The sequence below is a fragment of the Dicentrarchus labrax genome, unplaced genomic scaffold (genome assembly GCF_905237075.1).
Source record: "Dicentrarchus labrax unplaced genomic scaffold, dlabrax2021, whole genome shotgun sequence".
Taxonomy (NCBI): domain Eukaryota; kingdom Metazoa; phylum Chordata; class Actinopteri; family Moronidae; genus Dicentrarchus; species Dicentrarchus labrax.
The window spans coordinates 9,285,786-9,310,149 of NW_026136719.1; the positions used below are offsets into that span (position 1 = coordinate 9,285,786).

General features: G+C 39.7%; 1 protein-coding gene across 1 annotated transcript in view; it reads right to left on the reverse strand.

Annotated features, from left to right (window-relative positions):
- trip4 (thyroid hormone receptor interactor 4) overlaps window positions 1–24,364 on the reverse strand; it is a 71,096-nt gene that overhangs the window by 44,807 nt on the left and 1,925 nt on the right. Inside the window, exons 3-11 of the mRNA XM_051378363.1 lie at window positions 23,937–24,067; window positions 23,571–23,789; window positions 23,102–23,180; window positions 22,888–22,993; window positions 22,517–22,732; window positions 22,281–22,410; window positions 21,853–22,046; window positions 21,507–21,631; window positions 21,240–21,331 (exon numbers count right to left, since the gene is read on the reverse strand). Coding sequence (XP_051234323.1) covers window positions 21,240–21,331; window positions 21,507–21,631; window positions 21,853–22,046; window positions 22,281–22,410; window positions 22,517–22,732; window positions 22,888–22,993; window positions 23,102–23,180; window positions 23,571–23,789; window positions 23,937–24,067 — 1,292 coding nt within the window. The remainder of the gene's footprint in view (window positions 1–21,239; window positions 21,332–21,506; window positions 21,632–21,852; window positions 22,047–22,280; window positions 22,411–22,516; window positions 22,733–22,887; window positions 22,994–23,101; window positions 23,181–23,570; window positions 23,790–23,936; window positions 24,068–24,364) is intronic.

Consider the following 24,364-nt stretch of genomic DNA (forward strand, 5'->3'; position numbering starts at 1 on the left):
AATGAATGCTGTCAGATTATTGTAAAGGCTGCAGTTCAACATGAAGGGAGAGAGAGAGAGAGAGAGAGAGAGAGAGAGAGAGAGAGAGAGAGAGAGAGAGAGAGAGAGAGAGAGAGAGAAATGTGAGTCTTAGGTCCCTGTAATAAATGTAATATCTCACTAACATCATCTCTTATGCACAAAATCTTTTTAATAAACTAGGACACTTTTAAGTTGTTGAGGAGATTAATATCTTCTTGTATCAGATCAGTGAAGATGACCTAAGTAATAATAATACCAGCATGTCCTCTCCATATTTTCAATTTTTCATTCATGCCATATGTTGAATAGATGAATATCCAGCCAAACACTGTGAGCATGTTAATTAAACTAAACTTAACATCCTGTCATTTAGTGCTTGTGCATGACACCAATGTCTGAATGACAAAAAGCCATCACTGATGAAGCCTGATAAGTAACGTTATATATTCCATGTCTGAAAGGGGAAAAGGCACAAAAACAAATGTTCTTTTACTGAACTATACTCATTAATCAGTTATTTGTCCATTATACTCATATTTCTCTGATCTAAGAATAATCATCAAAGATGTTCTGGGAAAAGAATAAAGAAGACAGACAGAATTTGTGATTAAAAGTGTGAAGAAGGAGATGATTCAAGAGGAAGAAAGTAACATGAGGCACTCATTTGGGATCATTACAAAAAAATCTCACGTTGCACAAGATGGCTGTGTTGTCTGAGGAACCCAAGGAAACAAAATGGTGGTGGTCTTGCTAAATTCTGATGAAACGAGCGTGGCTGCAGCCTCAGTTAGAGTGTGTTCATGTGAAACCCCGCCAGTTGCCTGCTCTTTCATCCTCCATTAGCTAATTAGCATTTAAAGCTGTTGAATGTGGTGCTGCTTTGCCTCACTACCTCCCCCACCTAATTGTTTCCATTCCATGTTAATCAAAAGGGCACAAAACATCGTGGTTATGTGACAAGGAGGTTTGCTAAAGCCCTCCATATTCATCAGGAATGATCTAATGTAGTCAGAGTGGACCTGCTTACAAATGCAATTAAAATTTGAGCTTGTTGAGAAAAACAGGTATTGAATTAAGGAACTGTTAAGTGGAATTATGTGAAAACACTACGGGTGACAATGATGCCACACTGCTTTCAGTTAAGAGTGAAATGAGCCGTTATGCTGGTTTCTTAGTATGAAAGGTCTTGGTTACAGCCCTAGGGCATTCTGGGTTGTGGGACCAAAGTGTTTGACATGAGGGAGATCTGAGGGTATATGTTCTTGTGACAGGTGCATTAAAATGCCTGTGTGGATTGAGTATCACTAGTTGGTTGCCTCAGGCCAATTTACTTGGAGTTAGAAGTCAGACAATTGTGAGACAAGGACTCCGCAGCATCTACTTGCTCATAAACATCACTGACAATTGGCTTGTGTTCAACACAGAAAAGCATCTGCAAATGGCAGACTTCCAAGCTTGTTTTTAGAAAATAGATACAAAAACACCCCAACCTTGCCAGCGTGCCAACTCGTGATAAATCTAGTCGTCAGTCATGTATTTTAACCAGAGTGCATTTTTTTGCATCAGTTTTAACTGCCCATCAGTTTGTGTGTGCACAATTCAACCACCTAGTTCACCTTAGTTCACTTAAAGGAATAGTTCCACATTTGCGAAATGTGCTTATTTGGTTTCTTGCTAAGAGAATGATACCACTCATCTCTGCCAGCAGCCAGTTAGCTTGTTATATCTTGTGCAAAATGCAAAAAACAACATGTTGCAGTTTTACAGAAAGTTATGCGGTGGGCCATTTCTTCCTTGAGTCTCATTATCTTTTACTATACGAGTGAATAAGCGGATTTCCCCAAAATGTGGGGAAACCTATTCTTTTAAAATGTTATAGCTACAAGAAATGTAATTCAGTACTTAATTTTCTGCTTATAGACAGTAAGAATAGTTTGTGGTTAATCAGTTCTTCTGGCTAGAGAATAGAAAACCAGAATGTGCCTAAACAATTTAAACTGAAGCATCTTTTTGTATTTGCAGGCTAGACGTACTGCAACGCTGCGATAATACGTGCTGAAGCCGAATGAGTGGGAGTTAAGGAGGCAACATGCTGTAAATGTGGATTCAAACATTTTAACCACTATCCTGTTGAATAAGAAACCTACATACGAAATACTAAACAGGAAAAGAAGTGAGGTGAAAAATTCATACAGCTTCACAGCTTCTTCAGAGACTGCCAATTCAATAAACTGCCCACTATTTAATTTGCTGGGATCAAGCCAGAGGGGATTCAACAATAACCAACTGTAATAATATGAAATTCACAAGTTCATTGGAAAAAGTAAAAAGGGACGGCAGGGCACAGGCGGCTGGAAGGAAGCCTTTGGCTATGAAAAATAACAGTGGCTTAGAGGGCAGGGAGAGGGCACAGTGGCCCTATTGCACTTACCACATATCCTTATAATAAAGTAACGTGTGCTGAGGTTTATACATCATATGAGTCTTTCATCAGCTTCTTGTCCTCAAATAATCATCTGCGTTCTATATACTGTACTATTCATTCTCAGTGCAGTCCAAAACACCATGAGTTCCAACCAACATTTGATGAAAACAACATTCATCTTAATAAAACCAACTAATACAGAGCCAGGATTTGACAGCAGGAACACAAACCTTTGAGTCCAAGCTTGTCAAGTAACAGCTCAACAAGCCAACACTGTTCCCTCTCCTCTCTCTACAATGTCTCTCTCTCTGGCTCTTTTCAGCTGCTGTCGGCAATTAAGGGCAGCAGAGACAAGTAATCTCCTTCTGGGCGACAGGGCCAGACCAGAACAGGCATGTGGAGTGGTCTGTGCAGTTGGGGGGGTGGGGGGGTTGGTTGGGGGACTGCGAGGCTGGCCCCAGCCTCAGCCCTAGCCAGGCCCTGCTTGGCTGCACTCAATCTCAGCCCAATAAAAAGCCCTTCATTGGCAGGGTGCAACTGAGCCAGACGGGCTGGGAGCATGTGGCTTTTAAAAATGAGGAGGGTGGAATAAGGGGGAGGGAGGCACAGAATGAAGGGAAAGAGGAGAGGGGGAGAACTAGAGAGTAAAAATGAAGAATATGATTCGGTAAGAAAAACAGATAAGAGTATAAGGTGAGGGAGAAACACAGAGGCAGAGATTTTGATAGATGGGGAACTACACAAAGCCAACCGTGTCTTCCCAGAAAGGACACTTTTGAAATACTGCTTAGCCAGTTCTGTCAAGCCTGGTTTCACCCTGGGAATGAAGAAACAGATGGGTTGTCTCAGAGCTATGGGCTACATGTGGGAGGTGAAAGGGTGTTGTTGGGAACTGTACGCAACAGCAATCGTTTGCCAATCGTTCTTTAATCTATCGTGTTCACCAAACAACACAAGCTTGTTTCTGGCATTCATTAACCCTCCGTCAGATGCAGCTGCCCTCAGGAAACTGTACTGTTACTGCCTTTCGCGCTTTTTGCACGCACTTAGTGTATTATTTGTTTTTCCACCGCTGCACAACACAGGGCCAGAGCCCACACAGACACACAAACAAAAACACACACACACTGTTCATGTATGTATCACAATCCAAAACAATTTCTACAAAATGAACTGCAGAAAACAGCTTCACAATGATTACAAAACCAGAAATGATTTCAACGAATGAGTGTAAACAGGGTCAAACCTTTAAGTATTGACCTAATTGTAGACATTGTACAGCGTATTCAGAACCTTTAATTGTAAGATTCTTGGCCTTAGAGCTGTATTAAGACAACTGTGTCTATACCATTACATGTTCAGGGTTCAGCATATGGGAACGTTGTGACTCAAGAGAGCTGAAGTAGCCTGTTATCTCCACTGATAATAACCAATTTGTGCACATTATATTGGTCATAGTGGGTCAGCGAGCATAAACGTACCATAAATTGTCAAATAGTGGACGAGGTCACTTTATTTCTAATTCCCTGTTTTTTATAAGTGCTTCATTGTATTGGAGTAAAAATCCTCTGTATTTCCTGATTCATTCCCATCTGCTGTTTGCTGTTAATGCAAACTCATTCCTCCATCTGTTTCACATTAAAAGCCTTCCAGCGGTTCAGGAGAAATAATCTTTTCACGTCACATTTACTGTGAAACATCTGCAGGAAGTGTTGAGTTTCATTAAGAGCAGCTTACCATCATGAAAGGCGGCAAACTAGAGTTGATCAGAATGAATGAAACGGTGAGTTAGAACAGCATTTCTGTTCAAAAGGGAAAAACAGCAGCAAGTATATATTGTGTATATACTGTGTTGTACTGGTGACAATAATGATGTAAAAAATTTAACTGTGCAGAACTTACCATGCCAATCATTATAGTACATGCACCAGTTATTCTGTATTTTACTCCTCTTCCCTTGGTCCTAACTTGTTTTATTATTGTAGCACTAGCTTATCCATTCATTAGCTACCGAGGGAGTGGGTCCCTCTTGTACGGAGTCCGCCATGTTCAACTGCCATTTTGCTACAGTAGCCCAGAATGGAAAAACCAAACACCGCCATTAAAGCCTACCCACTGGTCCTTTAAAACAACACATGTTACTAGGACTAAAAAGCCCCTTTTGGCCTTAGATGTTTCCAGCCTCTAATTTGTGCAGCTTTATTGGTACAATGTTTAGTAGTACCATGGTGCTCATAAATACTTTTTTCCATTCAGAGATAACCTGCCATTGATAAGTAAATAATGGCCAAGGTAACTGGTGAATGCATCAATAGATATTTGAAGAACAGCTCAGGTGGATAGGAATATTTTGTTAACTGGTTTATTCATGGTAACAAAGACACTCAACTGCAAGGGTTCATGTAAACAGCTTAACGCAAACAGGATCTCTACTGCAGAATGGCAACCAGCCAAATTACACCATGCTTGTAAATGTAGACAGCGGCCCCTTTAGAGGCAGAAGTGCTTTCAGGCTTTTAGTTGTACTTTATTTCTCAGCCACACGAACAGGGAATATTGGAAAAGAAGACCAAATCATCATGTGTTTATTTATCTTTGTATTTGTATTAATATCTATCTTTATAATTGTTTATTAACTTGCATCTTTTTGCATTAATAATAAAAATCGTATAATCTTTGTATGATTGGCCATAGAAATGCAAGCAGGTCCAAACCAAGTGATTAGTATTTTATATTAATAATATGCCAATGCCTAGAATACTTATAGTACAGAGCATAAGTGAACCTGACAAGCAATTTTTCTGTCCTGACGAGAGCATAAACGATGAATCAATTAATTGTTGAGTCATTTTTACAGAAAAATGGCTTTCACTATCAGCAAACATTCTCTAGTTTCAGCTTCTCAATTGTGACGATTTGCTGCTTTTCATTACTTTATGTGACTGTAAATTAATTATCTGTGGTTTTTATATTGTTGGTTGGACAAAATATGAAATGTTTTACAAAATGACTTTAGGGTTTAGTTAATAGACGTCCCGGAGAGGCCGCCAGCTGAGCTGCTGGTAACGCTAGCTCAGTTTGTTTCTCTGATGACTTCAGATCCAGATGTCCAATAACTAAAATCCTTCATCCAGTTAAAATATTCAGATAAAATGACCAAGATCTAAAAAGTGTATTACATAATGTGGCATAAAACTTTTTCTCTGGGTTTGAACATTGTTGGATGTCCAACTCAATAAAATATATAATGTAGGTCTTGTGTTTATAGACATTTTAATGCAGAAATGTCTGTATACATACATAGTTTTTAAGTTTTGGCTTTAGCTACAGGGAACATCACATGCCCAGCTTTTACAACCCTTTTACAGCTGGAAGCAAAAGGTGCAAACATACTGGTATGTACCCTCAGCTAGTATGGACACAGGCTTTGAATCATATTGGTGCCATGTGACCTTAAGCCAAAGCAATACCTCTTCCATCTAAACAGGCACCTATTGCGACTCACTTTGTACCTTTCATTGGAGCTCAGGCACAGTGAGTTGCACAGTGATAATTAAAAATTGAACATACTCATAACATCACCTACAGAATCAACTGGTGTCAAGTTGGAGAGTGAACATTAATTATCTAGGAGTGTCCAACACTGGCTCCTGAATCTTTACATTATTAATATCCTCAACACAACGAGAGACATGTCTCATTACTAGAAGCTCAGCACCGGGGCCACGATTTTCCAATTACTGCCACCGTGTCAGTCTGTTCAGCAGGAACTTTCTTTTGCATTAAAAATGCTCCCTGTTTCAATAGACGTAAAAGCCCAACATTTTGCACGGACACAAAGTTTAAACCCAAGTTACTGCTTATATAAGTTTGCACTTTGAAATAAATTAAAGTACAGTACAGTGCAGCAATATGACGATTACATTAAACTACCAAGTGAGAAATCTTTGCAGGGTTTACTAATATTAACTGTGATGCCTTGGTGTATTTGTACTGTGGTGTTTAGTACAAGAACCAGCTCTGCATGTCAGCAATTGAGGCTTCATTATTGTCTTGATGTAAATGACTTCAAGCTGTCAACAGCCCTCCATCCCACTATAAAAATTCCCTGCAGATGGAGCAAGAGGTATTCAAATTATTTTCTACTCCCCTGCCTCATAAGCATAACAATTCAGCACTGCAAAGAACATTGTTGATAAAATGCAAGCCACACACACCAGCCTTTTAGCTATAGCACTAGTGCTGACAGGTGTAGTCAAGTCATGTGTTTTTGCAGCGAGATTCACACAGACTTCCTCACTTAGCCCAGTTCCACTTTCCCAGCCACGTTTATGACTTCACCTCCTGCAGTGCCCCTCGGGCAAGAAGAAAACAAGACTGCCTCACAACAGTCAAAGCTATTTAGACTCAACAAGCTAACAGTCGGAACTTTCCAAGGAAAAGGGTCCTCTCTTGTACTCACAGTTAAGCTTCTGTTTGACGAGTGCAGGACAAAATTGAAAAAAAAAAAAAAAAAACTGATTTCTATGGTGCAGCAGAAAATTGCATTTTGAAAAAACAATACTCACACTAACATAAAGAGGGAAATCTAATGCAATGCATTTAAGAATAAGTGGTTCAGAAGTTACAAATGCCAAATGTGAAAAAATAGGCATGTTGTTATTATATCTGAGTTGAAGTACCACACGACTGCACACATTTACAGAACATCACACAGGAAAACCCTTCTACTTAGTAGTTTCCTTTAACACACACACACACACACACACACACACACACACACACACACACACACACACACACACACACACACACACACACACACACACACACACACACACACACACACACACACACACACACACACACACACACACACACACAGCAAGAACCCCTGGAGACAATTACCATGTCTGCTTTCAAACCTTGACTTCAAAGAAAAATTCCAGGGAATCTAAGGCATTAAAACTTCTTATTTTCCACCACAATCTCCTTTTATCGGTGCCACAAATCCAGCCCTCCTTAACACAGGTGCTGTCAGCAAAAAGCCTCGTATTTTAAGTAAGGTAACAAACCACTTCACAGTGGGCATTTGATTTCATAATGTGGAAATTGAGAAGGACCGGGGAGTTTATGAACATGTCTGTCTCTTAAGGTGAATATTTGCTTTGATATTCCGACACTGGGGTACAGCCCTCCCATCTGTGTTCACTCAGCCTCTGTGGGAAATAACTGTCTCTTCCCTCCTTCTCTTGAGGCTGGCAATGTGCACGGTTTGAGAAAGGAGCAAAGAAGGAAGGCAGTCCCTTGATTCTTATCAAAGGCAAGTTTTAGGTTTCTCTAAGCCCATGGGTTAGTACTACAGCTTACAATAGATAAGGTGATCCTAGTGATATGCTCCAAGGGAGAACACAGTGAACTGCTAAACAGAAGGTGTTGAATAAGAGCTCTTTACAAGTCCTTTTCAATTTATACTTTTACACTTTTTGTAAGTGGGCTAAAATATTTCTTTCTTGCTTAGACACAACTTGGAGATTATATGGATACTTGAATTTTCTTTGCACTCGTGCAATCCTGAATAATCTTAGGCTCTCAACAATGAAAGCCTTCATTGAAACAAAATAAGCTAAGCTAAGCTCCACCACTCCTTAGTAACTGCAGCTGTACCCATCAAGCTTTCTATTCTTGCACGGCATATATGGGGGTTTACAATGACACACGGTGGCAGATTTTGCGCGTCAAATTCTTCATAATTTTTTTAAACAACAGGTCCTTGATTTCAGACAGAGGCAGAAAAAAAAGACACATTTCAGCTAATTGATAAGGTGAGTTGCTTGAAAACATCATCACCAAAATTACCTTAAATGTTCACTTGGTGGCTACATACGTGGTAAACGACTAAGGCTAAAGATGCATGTCTCAGACAAAAAGTTAGTTGGTTAAGCTAGCGAGCCGGCAGCTTACGTAAGGGCGGATAAACACACTATTTAAAGGACAGTGTTTAGGATTTAGTGGCATCTAGCAGTGAGATTGCAGTAGGGCTGCAGGATATGGTAAAAACATCATATTGCCATTATTTTGACGGATTATGTGATTCACGATTATGTGGGAATTATAATTTTTGCATCACAAATTGAATTTTCACTCAAACAAAAAGATTAAAATCATGATGATGGGAAATTTGTGTTATTTGCATAATTTGCATTTTACCTTTATCAAAACATTAAAGCTCTTGCGATTTGCATATTGCACTTGGCCATGTTGTGATTTCGATAATATTTCAATTAATTTTGCAGCCCTAGATTGCAGATTGCAATCAAATGAAACCTCCTGACTCAACCAGGTGCAAACGAGAAATCTCTGCCAATAGAGCCTAAAATGTTACACACTAAATGTTAAGATTTGATTGGGCAGTCTGTTTAGTGAACCATCAATTGAGACATGGGAACCAATACTGGTACTTTATACATAAAATATTAACAAGCATTCTTTCTGTTTCTTGTACCACATTATCCAAAAGGTTTCCAACAATGTTCAAAAGCCAGAGAAATCTGTAATTTTATTCAGGTAATAGTGCGTTTTACTGGTCACTTGTCTATGGCATCACATCCCCTTTGAGCATGCATGTTTCAGTGTTGTGGTTGTCTGACAGAATCTGATCTGAGCTGTTTTTAACTATATATTTTTTAGTCACCGGACGTCTGGCGGTAGTTCACGACTTCATCATACTTTTTGTTATTATTTGATATAAGAGACCCCCTAGCAGCAGAAATTACATATTGTGCGTTTAAATATTTAGATTCTTTTATATTATCCAACTTTCTGTTTAATGCTAAATAGATTCTCACAAGATGACTTAGTTGCTTCGAGGCAATTCCAATATCATTATAGTGGCATCTGGACTCAAAATGAAAATGGTTCACAGAATACATTTTTTAATTTAAGTGGAAAAAATATGTGTTCTTCCAGTGAATGACCAAGGATACAGTTCATTGGCGATAGTATGCCTATGTTTTTTAAACACCCAGCAAGGGCAATGTACAGTTTAAAGATATGTGGAGTGCCAGCATTATTCAAGTAATTATGCTGAATCTTATTCTTGCTACACTGACCACCAGAAATTTGAGTGGGAAGAAAATGATGTTGCATGTAAATCAATACTGTACTTCACACACTGAGCCTGCAAAAGCATTTAATGGCATATTTGCCCAGCGGACCATGGCAAAAGGAGCTTGTGCACTATATGCTTCAGGAATTTTCTCTAAATATGGCAAAAGCACAAGAGATAAATAGGTGCAGCAGGCAGTAAGGGAGAAAGACTGCAAATTCCATATTGATTTTGAATACCCATTTTAATGATGATTAATTTTTTAATGACTAAATAAATGCTTTTGCACTTAGAAACATATATTCATACACACAGACACCTTCTGACAATGGCAACAAACCCCATGGCCAACATCCTACACTACCTGCTTGAATCGTAATGGACACAGGCAGGAATTAATGTTTATAATGGTTCAGCGTGCTCTGGGGAACACTGAATCTTCTACGAGAGGGTAAAAGCTAGTGGAGATAGAGTTAGATCAGAAACTATTGTCAGTGTCGGTCTGATAATAGACTGCTCATAGATTCTTTGGAGGGACAAGTATTTTTTAACCCCTATAATTTTCACAGCAGTCTGCGCCAGACAAGCAATTTGTGATTTCAGCTGTACAGACAAGTTATCATACCAGGGTGTTATCTTATCACGCTCTCTACAATTGCATGGTCAAAAAGGAACGTGAACTTCGGCTCAACCCCATAGACCCTAAGTCTACATAGAAAATACAATCTCTGTTGTAATCAAGAGATTGTCAACAGGGCTCTTCCAACTAAGTGTGTTATCAATGTGCACCCTTAGGTACTTATAAGAGCAGATCTGCGTGATGGATTCGTTGTGTATAAGCACCAGCCTAAGATTGTCCACTGCCTTAAGATCAAACACCGTCTCCTCAGTTTTCTTCACATTCAACACAAGGTGGTTAGTGTCACATTACTGCACAAGGGCTAAACTGATGAACTGCTGTCTCTGTGCATTATTCCCACAATGGTTGTATCATCTGAGAAATGAATGATAAAGTTCAGGGTGCACTCATTTGTGTATAATGTGAAGAGGACCGTGGAGCTGACACAAACCTGGGGGGTACCAGTGCTGATATGTCTGGGCTCTGCCTGAGAGGGCATTGTTGACCCTAACCTGCTGGGAATGATTTTCAATCTTACCAGCCAAGAAAACAGTGTTATAAGCCTCATGAGGTGGATAAAGATAAACTATGATACTTTGCTGCTCGGTTAGGAAACTATTTGCTAATAGAATGTATTTCTATATGTAGATTTCTTTCATTTTAATGTATGTATGTTATGTATACCAGAAGATACCAACAGTTCTCTCACATGCTGAACCATTGCTACCCCTCTTTTACAGAAAATCCCACATGAATGTCAGTTTTTTTAATCAGCTGTGATTTTGTTTACCTATTTAATGGAGCAATGTGGAACAATGCCACATCATTTTTTTATTATTATGTAATTTGATTAATGGTGTGGTTTTAAATGCAGCGATTTAAATCTTGATTAAGACTGAGAGTTGAATTGTGACATTCAAGGGAACTGCACGTCGATTTTATTAGGATTATACCCTTATTAAATAGTGAGCCGCTTTTTAAAATAATTCATTCCAAGCTAAGATAGTGTCTCTGTGGATACTGAGACCAAATGGTCAGACACTTTCTGTAGTTTCACCTTGACACCCTTCAGCTCTAAAGTTTAAAGACATTTCAGTGAGACATCACTACACAAAGGAAAAGCACATAATATTTGATGTTTATTCTGCTTGATCACAAGGTACCTGGTGTATATGGGGCAGACTGTGAATTCCCTGCTTCCCTCAACACATATCACTGGAGCCTCATTGAAAATAATGATCTCACTCCTCCTGCCATTTTAGCAGCTCACACAAATGCACAATTCCATATGTTGTGGAATTAAGACATTTACTGAGTAAGACTAACAAAGACAAACAACATTAAGCTGAATGTTGTGTATGACTGATTGAGCCTTACCTCCATGTGACAGTTGTAATGGACAAAGATCCTGAACCCAAGATATGGTACATGAACACATTTGTCACAGACAATGAGCCAAAAGCAATGCCACTTTCTTGTGATTACAACAGGTCAAACAGTGTTATATAATGCACACATAAGCTGTTACTTGGAAACAGTTGATTCAATCTGGTACTCTGTGCCTGTGTTTTCCATTGTTTTCCAAGTCAAACATTTTTTAAGGCACTGGCAATCTTCAAAAAACAAGCACTTGATGCCCAAGACAACAGCTGGCAACACCTAGCTGGGATCTTGGCAAAGCAGCTTGTGGACATAACCTCTTTACAGATCCAATTAATGCATTCACATAACAGATGAGACGAATACAATTGGTGCCAGTCTCATATGGTTCTACTTTTTTTATAACCTACTGCTGGTTACATATACAGAAAATCCCTTTTAAAAATTAGGAATTCTCTTATCAATGTAGCCTTTAAAAGTTGCCTTTTTATTAACTGACTTATTCAGGGTGTTTCTATAATCTGTGATCATCCAAAAGCTATCCCATCGTTTGAGGGTTGAACAGATGTGGTTTCTGAACTTAACACACCAGGCTGTAAACAATTTTCTTTAAGATGAGAGTGAGTCCAACCTTAAAAAATGCAAGGATTGGCCAACTGGAATGACATATCAGTGATCCATACTGACCCTTATAAGCCTGATTGGACCACCCCTATCAAATATAATACATAGTAGAAGGGAATGTGCACTCTACTCTACTCATTTTGAATTTTCCTTTAATTTTCCAATGGGCTATATCCTGGGAATTAGACAGGCTCACTGGCTTTATGAGCAAGAGGAAGTTAAAGTCTTTTTTTTTGTTTGCTGCACACAAACAGAGAGATTAATGGCACTGGAAGCATAGATGGCCTCCCCCGCCTCCCCCTCTTTCTCCATACTTTCCTCCCTCTGATGTCGCTAGCAGGAAGTTGCTGAGCAGACATGTCACCCAACAGAGTACAATTGAGTTTGTAATCTCTGACCCTGCAGTGGCAGAGAGTCTCTCGCTCTCTGTCTCTCCGGTTCTCCCTCTCTAGGAGAGATACTTGTGGTTATACTGCTGCTGGGTTGGGCTTGGCTGGATAAAGATCTCTTCTCAAATGAACACACACACACACACACACACACACACACACACACACACACACACACACACACACAGGCGTGTGTGACATAAAGCAATTGCATAGGCATGCCTGGGGAATGTTGGCAAAAACACTCAATCAGCTAGACGTAATGAGTAAAGTAATGCTCACATTTGGATGGGAACAGGCATAAAGAATAATGATTAAATTGAGAGCTCTTCCAAGTCCTGATAACACCATAGCTGGGAAACACGGTCGCCCACTGACTTTGTGCAAAGTACTTACTGACTACGCCACACAACCTTCATTCATTTCCTCATTCCAAAACAGAAAACTGGCACAGACACTGGCCTCATGAGGAGCCATTTTGGGGCATCAAAAACAAACACCAGATGTTGAGATGGGAGATAAATGTCAAACATATTGATTCTATGCTTCATTAAAGCTTATTGTGGGGGGTTACAATTTGCCTGTGGCAAGGAATTAAATAGATCACAACATTAAATCTACAGAAGTCCCATTTTTTTTCTATTTTATGCAAACACTGTTTAACACAGTCGGGGCCATTAATCCGAGAGCGCGAACTGAGAACCAGAAGACTGTTCCATAAACTAAAAAGGAAAAGGCTGTTCCAGTTCCATGTGCTGGGACCAAAAAGTTGACTGCCGAGCCATACTGACAGAATTGCAAACATACCTTTTCAAAAACAGCAACAGCTAAACATACTTTAACCACAAAATCACAGGCTTTTAAAGTTTGGGCTGTAATGATTCCAGTCCACTGACCTGTTTTAATTCCTTTGATTCTCTTTACTACACTCCTCCGTATATTTACTAGTACTCGGGGGGTTTCATTGGTTTCTTCCATATATGCCATGTCCACCGTTCAAATTAGCTAGCAATCACAAGTGTTATGGCTGCCATGACATTAGCAGGAAAGCTCACTATACAGCAAGCTAGTAATGTGCGAATGAGATTTTAAAAATAAAAGTAAAAAAAAAAAACAAATGTAAATTCTATAATGAATAATAGAGAAACGTCAAAAGAATAATTGTAATAGACGTACGGTACGTTTCCTTCTTTTGTGAATCAGCGGTAGTTCTTTTATATGTGTTATATATTATGCCAGAATAAAGGAAATAATTAATATTCTACCCTACCCTAAATCTTAAACACAAAAAATTTGTCTTGATGACTAGAAACTAATTTCCTTTCCTTATACGAAAACAAAACTATTTCTTTCTTTTTTTTTACATTAGATTGTCTTATTTTCAATGCACCATTTACAAAACAAGAACAGGGACCCGTGTGTAGGATTTAGTGGCATCTAGCAGTGTAGTTAGAAATTGCAACTCCTTCGCTTCACCCCCCCTTCCATGCTTAAATGAGAAACTAAGGTGACCGCAAAAAAATGCTTGAAAATATACACGCCATGTGTGCATAGTCATTAATTAGGTTCATATCTTGTCATTCCTATTCTGTTAAAGTCAATAATTTTAGTCAACACTATAATATTGGAGTTCCTTGCAGGCTTGTTGTGTTGTAAATGATAGTGCTAGTGTAATTACTGCATAATGACTTTAGCAACAGTATTTCCAGTTCAGAAAATATATTTTTAAAGAACAGCTTAGAAATAAATCATAAGTTAAAGAGCAAAAATGCATCACATCATTTTTAAAGAGAAAAGAATTTCAACCTGTTTAGCATTCAGTCTAACACTTCATCTACAGCTTGGTATTCAGTTACTTCTCTTTGATTACGACTTATTTTCATCAACATTGATGTCTTTTCGACCATCAAAAGGAAGCTGTCTGCGTTGCCTTTATCATTGTTCCAGGTTCCTGTGATCAGCATACAGCGAGAGGAACAAGTCCTATTAAATGAGCAGAACAAAATGGAGGAGAAGTAGAGATAATAAAGGGGGCTTAACTGTCAGCTCCACCAACAGCAGAAACTGTGTGACATTCAATGAAGTGGTCTGAGGGCAGCAGTGAAATTCTAAACAGTGTAGCAGGCCATTTCAAGTCTGGCAGATGGTTCTATGTATTTTTCATGCTGTTGAAAACCTGTGACTGAGGTTTGGTTGGTTGTCATCCAGTGCCTGGGGACCCTGGGCTGAATGCATTCTACACACCACTGCAGAATCACATGATGTCTGACCTCTCTGCCATGGCAAACTGCCCAGCATGGAAATGGGAGGAAGGGGAGGAATGTGAGTGTGTTAGTGTGTGACTGAGGTTATGTAGAAAGAGATAGAGAGAGAAAGCAAGAGGGAAAGCTGCATAGTTGCATGTAAGTGTGCACGTCTGTTCACTGAGCATAATCTGAATTCTCCACAAAAACGTACAGCTTCACAGCCCCCGAACTGTAAAACATACTGTTAAGAGAGAAAGTGGGGAAAATATGAAGATGGAATGATGGCGGGGGGAAGGCAGCAGGAAGAGATGGGCGCAGCCACCGCTAAGGATTCACGCAATGTTATAGAGAAAGAGGGGGAAGAAAAAATAGCACTGCCTGACTTACCTTCTTTTGGAATGCATCCAATATATCCTGTGAGTGTGTGTGTCTGTGTGTGTGTGTGTGTGTGTGTCTCTGTGTGTGTGTGTGTGTGGTTGTGTGTGGCATGCTGGCAGGAAGGCTTTCAGCATATAAATATCACATTACCACACAAGGAAACGCAGGCATCAGTCCGAGCTTCCAGCCGGCCTAACAAGCACGGGAGCTCCACTATGGAGGTCAGAGGTAGAGCTTGCACAAATGGAATTCCACAGAAAGCCGCACTTCTTTTAACAGATAAGTGGCTAGGCTTGCAGCTATGTGATATTGTATAAGCCAGTGGTTTCAGTTATCCGACATTTGCTGGTGTGCATACATCTACTGAGCTGCAGTCTATATACAGTATGTTCTGCTACAATAGGGGATAAAATAGGCTGAAAGCTACAATAAAGAGTAGAATGGAAATGGCGGATAGAGAGCAATACTGACTCAGGTTTTAAATGAAAAATTATTCCCCATTCAGTGCAGTTAGGATTGTAAAAGAAACATGTAACCTTCTCAGAGACCTCTTATTTTAAATTGCGTTATCAGGGCAGTGTCTATGTAAAGCTTTGTGAAGTGACTATGTGATTCTTTCACGGTCATCATAATCTACTTTGTATGCGTTTTTGTAATTATTAATTATACAATTTCACACAGAAATGACAGAATACATTTCTCTACAGCTGTTCTACAGTGTTACTCCAGATGCTGCTATCATACACTATTACATATGTTAATTACATATGTACATGCAAATGATACTGTTACATACATACACTATACGCCGATGATATTGTTACATACGCTGTATGCAGATGATACTGTCACATAGCCTGTATGCAGATGATAACGTTACATGTCTAATGTATGCAGATGATACTGTCACATAAGCTGTATGCAGATGATAATGTTACATGTCTAATGTATGCAGATGATACTGTCACATAACCTGTATGCAGATGATAATGTTAAAGGTCTAATGTATGCAGATGATACTGTCACATATTTGCAGATAAAGCTGTTTCATAGAGTATGAATGCCTAAACAAAGGAAGAGAAAGCATGCAAACCTAACATTAGGATGAAAAAATATATAAAAGTATTTGGCCTTCACTGTAAACAAGACAACATGCAAGAAACATTCAGCTTCATGAGAAACTTTGTTATTTTTTAAAAATTCCATATTTGTGAAAAAAGGCTGGAATTTGTTGTGCTATTACAATGCTGTTATTGGTTGTTAAGCCTTAATATGACTTAATATGACAAATGTTTTGACCCTATAGTAGTGAAGCTCAAGAGTAACATAACAAATGCTTTACTCAGGAGTCCCAGTAAGCCATGACAGCATGACAGTCAGCCAGCATACACAATATCAGGACCCTAAAACTGACACAGCTAAATGGAACTCAGCCACCATTAATAGCATTATTTACACATTGCTTCTCCCTCTGTGTCTTTAGTGAAAAGTGCCTTCTGCACACTTCTTACATTTGTTTTCATTTTGTGAATTTGTGTTAATATATTTAAGCGGATCGTGAGTTACTGATCGAAGAAATGTGACACCTAAGTCTAGACCACTTTGGGACCACTGCTATAAACCATCCTGTACAAGCCATGTCTCAACTATGTGTCTATCTGATATACATAACTGCCAGGGGAGCTGGTATATGTCAGCCATCAACAGAACTGGGGTTAATAAAATGTGCTTATCTGTGAAATATTAGCTACCACAGACTGCATAACTGTTCAAAAACCTCTGTGAATGTTAGTACTTCCAGATTGCATCATACATCAACATTTCACCATGAGTAAATTCATAGGGTCCTTTGATTAGATAATATATGTACAGATCACACACACACACAAATCCAACTTTGACTTCTTGCCTGCATAGACATTTAATATGAAACAATACAGCACTGAACCGTCACTGGTTTTGCTCTCGGCATGCTTGTTCAAAAGACTAGACCTCTCTGACTTGTATTCACTAAGACATGTAGCTGTGCAGCTGGTAATATGGTCTTTGGAACAGAGTAATAAATAAGACCCTTATTAAGAGTGTGGATTGATCCAATCAATCCTTTCACCACAGGAGTAAGTTGATGGTGCGATTCGAGCTCTGTATGGGGTGTGATGTGTCTTTGCCTGTGCTGCGAACCAGACTGAGAATGGGTCTGTGCATGTGTAGATAAATGTTGTACTTGAAATATAGTTATGCTGCTTGACACCATTTTATGTGCAATTTTAAAATATTGCACAGTTGAGCATCATTTATATGTGAGAAGTAAACCATCTGCAGCATATCCACCACCCATAAACCTGCTTAGTTTGGCTGCAGCTCTCTGCTCATCCTTTTTAATTATCTCACTGCCTCTTCTAGCAAAAACATTCCAATTTTCAGTCTGTAACACACCTACCCTTTTCTTCCCCCAACCCCCTCTGTTCTCTGCAGTGGGAAGGTCAGGCGTACATCTTCACCCGTTGCTGAGTGAGCACTGGGGGGTAGGGGTGAAGGGACAGAGCACAGATCATAATGGCCAGCCAATTATCAGTAGTAAGGGTGGTTGGGGAGCTGGGAGGAGTGAGAGATTATGGGGGGGAATGGATCAATACACCAGTCAATTTCTAATGAGGGAAAGAATTGGTCCAAGTCAAGCAGATGGAAATCCTGCTCTGCCTGGGGTGGTCTTTCTTCACTGTCTGTCAGCAGGGTATCAGGTTTTTTATGCTGCTTTGTACAACAGCGCCCCAACAGGGGAATGACTGCTACCACACTGGATCTGTGATATTCAAATATTTACAACATTTACTGCAGTTTTTTTTTTTTTGGGTTCACAGTGTTCCTCTCATGCTCTCCTGATCTACCCACATTCCACTTTCTCTAAATATTTCATATATCACTAGGGGCAGATTTAGAAGAGCCAAAAGAATAATGGCTGTCTGTCCTTCACCACCCCCTTCTTTTTAACCACCCACAACTGCCAGCACAGGACAGTAAATCCTACACCTCACCCACTCACCCAGCCCAACAGTGCTACTATGCACAAGCACAACATGCACTCCTCTGCTTACATGAAAAGAAGCAAGCTTAAACTGCTAAAGGCAAAACAGCAAATAGTCTCGGCTTTTTCCAAAATGGTGACTGAAATAAGCACAAACCAACTGTTCAGCACCATCATTAAGCATTTGGTACTGTTGTTCTTCTCTGGTTGCTTCACCATTTTCTACATCTGCCTTTCTTTCTTTTTTCTGAGGGGCCTTGTGTGGGGTGGGGGTGTTATTTATGGCTGCTCTGTGCAAGTGGACACACACACACACACACACACACACACACACACACACACACACACCCTTTCACAGGATGAAAGGGCAGTCACACTGCCTGCAAACATGATTTTACAGCCCTGGGTGGAATGAGTGGTGGAGGAGAGAATGAGGACAGAGTACAAAAGGGGAAAGCCCTTAGATTTACAGGTCCCAGCAGTCAGAATGCAAACCATGTAGCAGTACACATTTTAAAGCAGCTTTTTTTTAAAGCCCAAATGCAGAGTTCCTTAGAAATAAGACAACTGTCTTTATCCAGAAAGACAGGTGTTAAAAGGTGCTCGCAACACACAAGTACAACATCCTAAAAGAGGATCATTGCTTTTTTCATGGCTCTGTTTTTTTAAATTGGAACAGGAGACAATTCAACGCTATTTCCAAATGTGATCCGTTTCAGTAGCTCATCAAAGATTGCATTTAAACGTGTGTGTGCGCGTGTGTATGAGGGCTTGTAGCTTGGCAGGGTTAGGGTAGGTTCGTGCAGTGTTTACACAGCATTTATACAGTTTCACTGTAGACTTTCCACTATGTATGCATGTGTAAATGTTTATACATAACATAAAAATAATGAGAGGTAACTTAGGGTGAGTTACCTCTCATTATTTAAATGTTATGTATGAGGGTGTGTATTTGTTTAGAAATCTGACTGATAGATGTGGGGAAAGCAGAGTAAATACTCTTAATAAGGCATTTGTAGTTCATCTTTACCCTATAATTAAAAAACTATCAATTCCTACAAATTAACATTTTTATCGCTGAGTTGTTATTCTTTAAGCTTTAGATTACTTGTATAACAACTCGGCAACTTACGATTATTCTTATTGTCAATTAATCTGCATATCAGTTTCTTGATTAATCGATAAAATGCCAGAAAATAGTGAAAATGCCCATCATGATTTCCCAGAGCCCAAAGTGACTTCTTATTTCAGTCCAAAACTCCATTCATTACCAAACACAGCTTAGAAAACCAGCAAATATTCACATTTTAGAGGCTTGGGGCAGTGAATGTTTGGCATTTTCCCCTAAAAAATTGACCTAAAAAAGTTACTGATCAATAATCAACAAATTAGTTATTTGACTAATAGTTTCAACTCGAATAACAACAATACTATAAACGGTTAACAACAGTGGGCGAGACAAAGCAGTCTCTCCCAAAGCCAGAGGCAAATCATTCAAGGATTGCGATTTAATTAAGTTAAAATGTGTTCCATTGACAGCGAAAGGGAGAGCGACTCTGTATGCACATGATGACTAAATAGGGAGTGGGGTGTATTTTCCTGTTTCCAGTTTAAACTGCAATTAATTAAAGCAATTTGGGTGGAAAAGCTCAAGTAAACAGTTTACAACAAGGCAGGACTGACCATAGTGCCAATGGAGCACCTCCACGCTTTGCCACATCACAGATTCAAAGTCAAACCAGAGTCCTTGTAACACTCTGGTTAAGGGTGGATTTCACTTTAAGTGTTCACTTAAAGACATAAAATGAAAAAGCATAGAAAACAGCATTGCACTCTATTGTTATATCAGTAATCAGAGGGCGCTCTTTGCTATTCATGTCTTCTGTAGCTGTAGGACAAAATAATTGCTCTGAAAGCACGCTGCAAACACAATAGGCTGATGCCAATGTAATGTGTGTGTGTGTGTGTGTGTATATATATATATATTAGTGGGAGGTAACTGGTATAATGAGGGCTTGGATTTGTGTTTCAGTGGTAATTCCTGTGGTGCATACTGTCTCTAGTGGAAAATACTGTGAGCTGGCAGGGAGTTTCTAGTGAAAAGGTGCAGTCTGACATCTGCTGGTAAGAGATTATATTGCAGCAGTTGTACACGCAGGACACAGTATGCATAGTCAAATACAGCATCTCCCAGTAAAAGCTCAAAGATATACAAGAAAGAAGGTTTTGGAAAAATTAACACAAACAACTGCCAGATTTTAACATCTCCAAGCAATCATATTCACAATGAATTAAAAACAAAAGAGTGTTTTTTTGTCTGGAGACATTAAAATGTTAAAACATTGTTTGACAGTGTATATGTGTTGTGTGATCTTGGATGAAGCAAGTCTCTGGATATCTATAAAATCACAATGCACTGTCCAAGACGTCTTTGTGTCACAATTTCCATGATGTTGTTGTTGTAGTAGTTACAGACTCTGAACTGAACTACAGTTCCAATACTATTACAGGATGAGACAAAATGTATTCAATTATTTAAGTTAGGTGCCTTTTTTGTTGTTGTGTACTGCAAGTAAGTATAGCCTCCAAGGGCAGAAGGACTATAACAGCCAAAAGGAGGACGTGGAGGATGGGAAAAGAGATCCAGCACTCGACACAGAATATCAACAAAAACAGCAACAGCATCAAACAGTCCACTAAGTCAACCAAAGGCAAATCACACATTTTCACCTGTTTTGTTGCAACAATCTGTACTTTGATCACAAAACATCCAAACACTGAGACTCAACTTAACAAATAAAACCTCCAAGTCACTTCACAGTGCCTCATTTCGCACTTATATTCAAGCCTTTCTGTTCATCACTTTCCTTTACACCTATTGAAGGTTGTAACAACATGCTCTGATTAAAATAAAAGCACTTCAGTCTTTGGTTGATGAGTTGTCATTTACTCTGCCACCAACATCTCTATAAGTAAAATTTACTACTGGCATTAAACTCTGGTATGCTCTTATGTTTTACCGACCTGTTGTCTGAACTGCTCCTGAGACAGGCAGTCGGTCACGTTGACGCAGCCCAACAAGCAGCCGGTGGGGTATTCTTTGGGAAACCTGGGCTCTGCACAGAAAATGAGAGCAATCAAAGACCGACCAACAAGCACATCTACAAGCATCGTACCAGTCTAGAATGTGTGCAAATTTAAAATGCTGTATATGAAGCATGTAAACAAGCTTGAAGCAAATCACCTCCAGTATTTATTAGTCTTATTTACTGGTTTGCTGTGTATGTTTACCTTTCTTGTAGATGTGGCGGTACATGGCTTCCACCTCAGCAGTCTCCTGGGGGGTCGGTGTTTTGGCTGCAGCAGCAATCCAAAGACGACCCCGGTGGGATGTGTACCAAGTTCGCCCCTCTACCCTACACAGACAAACACACACACACACACACACACACACACACACACACACACACACACACACACACACACACACACACACACACACAAACACACAAACACACAAACACACACACACACAAAATTGCAATGTTACTGCTGCTTTCACTGGCCTGACAGAAAACAAGACTCCCTAAGAGTGATTTAGTGTCAAAGCTCATTTGGGATTTTGTTTGCTCCGTACCTCTTGATGCCTCTGATCAGTAGTGAAGCCCACGGTTGGTGCATGCTGAGACACCAGCCCCCGTCAGACATCTCCTGCAGCTCTTTGTCCTGGAGCCTCAACCTGGAACGTTCTTCTCCTTTCTTGTCCTCCGCCGCACTCTTTCCCTGCTCCATGTTTCTCTTGTAGTTCTCTTTGCCTCTGACATCCACCCACTAGAAAGTACATTCATTGTCATCGTTATGACATTATTATCACCATCTGCACAATCAATTTCCAGGATGGATAAAAAGTACATTGCAAACTCAAGAGGGAGAAACAACTGTCAGCTGTCAGTTTCTACCCATTTTACCGATGTTCCAAATAAGTTTAATAATGGTACAAATCACTAGTCTAAAATCTAAACACTTGAAAATGTACCAGGAGATCCCACCACTGTTACGACCTACCTCTGGTGCAGACTGCAATATGTTGGGATTGACCAGCTCTCTGTTGCCCTGCCCTCCACCTTGTCTTTGAGAATACATCGGTGATTTTGGCGTAGAGTCACTGCTCATAGCCTTGAGAGTCTCATCCAACCTGCAAATGATTGCAAAATTTCAGTCAAAAGGAGGCTTTCAGCATGACGACACAACATAAATCTGCCCTTGCAGGTCTTGATCCAGGTGGTGTCAGATTATCTTACTTGTTGTAGTACTCGTTGAGGTTCTTTCCCTCATCAATCACTTGTCTACCAGCGAAGTCCAATGTGATCTTCCTGTCCTTGCGAGAGGCATGGCGAAGTTCTCTAAGCTCCTCTTCCTTTTTCCTCAGCTTCTCTCGCTCACCAGGTGACAACCACTGATTGGATTCAGTAGCAAAGTAATCCGACTCATCGTCCAGAACCTGCGTTCTCCTGACACTGGAGTTGAAGGGGACAGTAAATAAATAGGTTAGTGTTATCACCGACTTTCATGATTACCTACAGAAATCGAAATGTCCGGTTAAAGTGCTGACATTGCACACCAAGCAGTAAAACCTATCCTCTCTTTTCTTCACTGTGCATTTTAATGATACCTGTTCTTGTCATATTCCAGCAGTTTGTCTTTGTGCTGGACAGCCTTCTCCAAGCCAGCCTTCATCGTGGCCTCCTGGTGTGGGAGATAATCTCTTTCTCCACAGTCTGTCACCAAAATAAAAACAAATTCATAACATCAACCCACGTCGTTATGTCATAGATTTTAGTACTTAATAATCTAATTTCTTAATAAAGTCTAATTTTGACTCTCACCTCCCATAAGCTTCTTTCTTAGTTTCTGGCTTTTGTTGGAGTCTCGTTGCAAGATCTCCTGCTCCTCTCTAGTGCAGACCTGAGTCAGAAAGGAGAAAATAATACTAATACTAATAAAAATAAGGTTTGTCAGCAGTAGGTGTTTGGCGATATTGATGATAACCGTGATATTTTTAAAGAATTCTATATTGAGATCTTGTTAATAATACAGCGTCTCTTTCTTTTCATTGTCGCTTTGTGGTTTACACACGTTTTTTTTGTGGTTCTTTTTATACAGTTCTGCTTACAAACCCTCTCTCTCCAAAACAGAGACAAAACACACAATAACAGTTAAGGATAAATTTAACTTATTCTAGAAATATTGCAATAGTATCACTGTTGTGAATTCTTTGGGATCGTAATCATGTAGTGACAGCCACTGACTCAGAACCACAAGTAGGTCAAAATAAAAAATAAAAGACCTGCGTACCAGACTGCCGCAGAAGAGGCAGGGTCCCGAGCCCTCCTGCTCACACACAATGTGACCACAGCTGATGCAGTTGTTGATAAGTTTGTGCTTCTGGGCAAGACACTCGCAGGCATATCGACCTGGGAGTAAGACAGCCAGCCTGTCCTGTCCCTCTTTATTATAGAGACTGACAAACTTATTTTTCTTCTTCGTTGAAGGAGCACTCGTGTTTTCTTGGGCCTGAGAAAGTAAATGAAGAGAGGAATAGATACAATAACAATGTGATGAATGATCTACAAATAAACTTAATGTGTCACTGTCACCGTGAGAATTACCTCCATAAAGTCGGTGATACGAGAACAAATGTTCAGGCCGACGTGTACTCACCCTCATCAGGTCAATGGGGGTTTTGACTGCCTCTGGCTCAGGTTCAGTTTGGCTCACAGTCATCACTTCTTGTTTGTTACGGCCCTTTCGTTTAGACTTCTTTTGGGTATCTTTGGTCATGTCTTGTGAATCTAGGAAAGGTGAGCAAAATACCTTCAACAAATAGTATGGATAGTGCATCTGGGAGAAATGATGAATTATGATACTAGTTTATTACATTCATAAGACATTAAGTCGTTGGTATTTATATTCATTTACAATGTTTGTCATGTCCAAGTTCTTTGCATAGTAGTTTTACAGAAGGTTGTTTATAGCTGGGAGGAATTTTATAGGAAAATATATGATTACGATTTACAGTAGAGGGCACAAACGCAACATACAATGGGGCATAAATCACAACAGTTACAGCGGCATCTGTTCATTAAAAG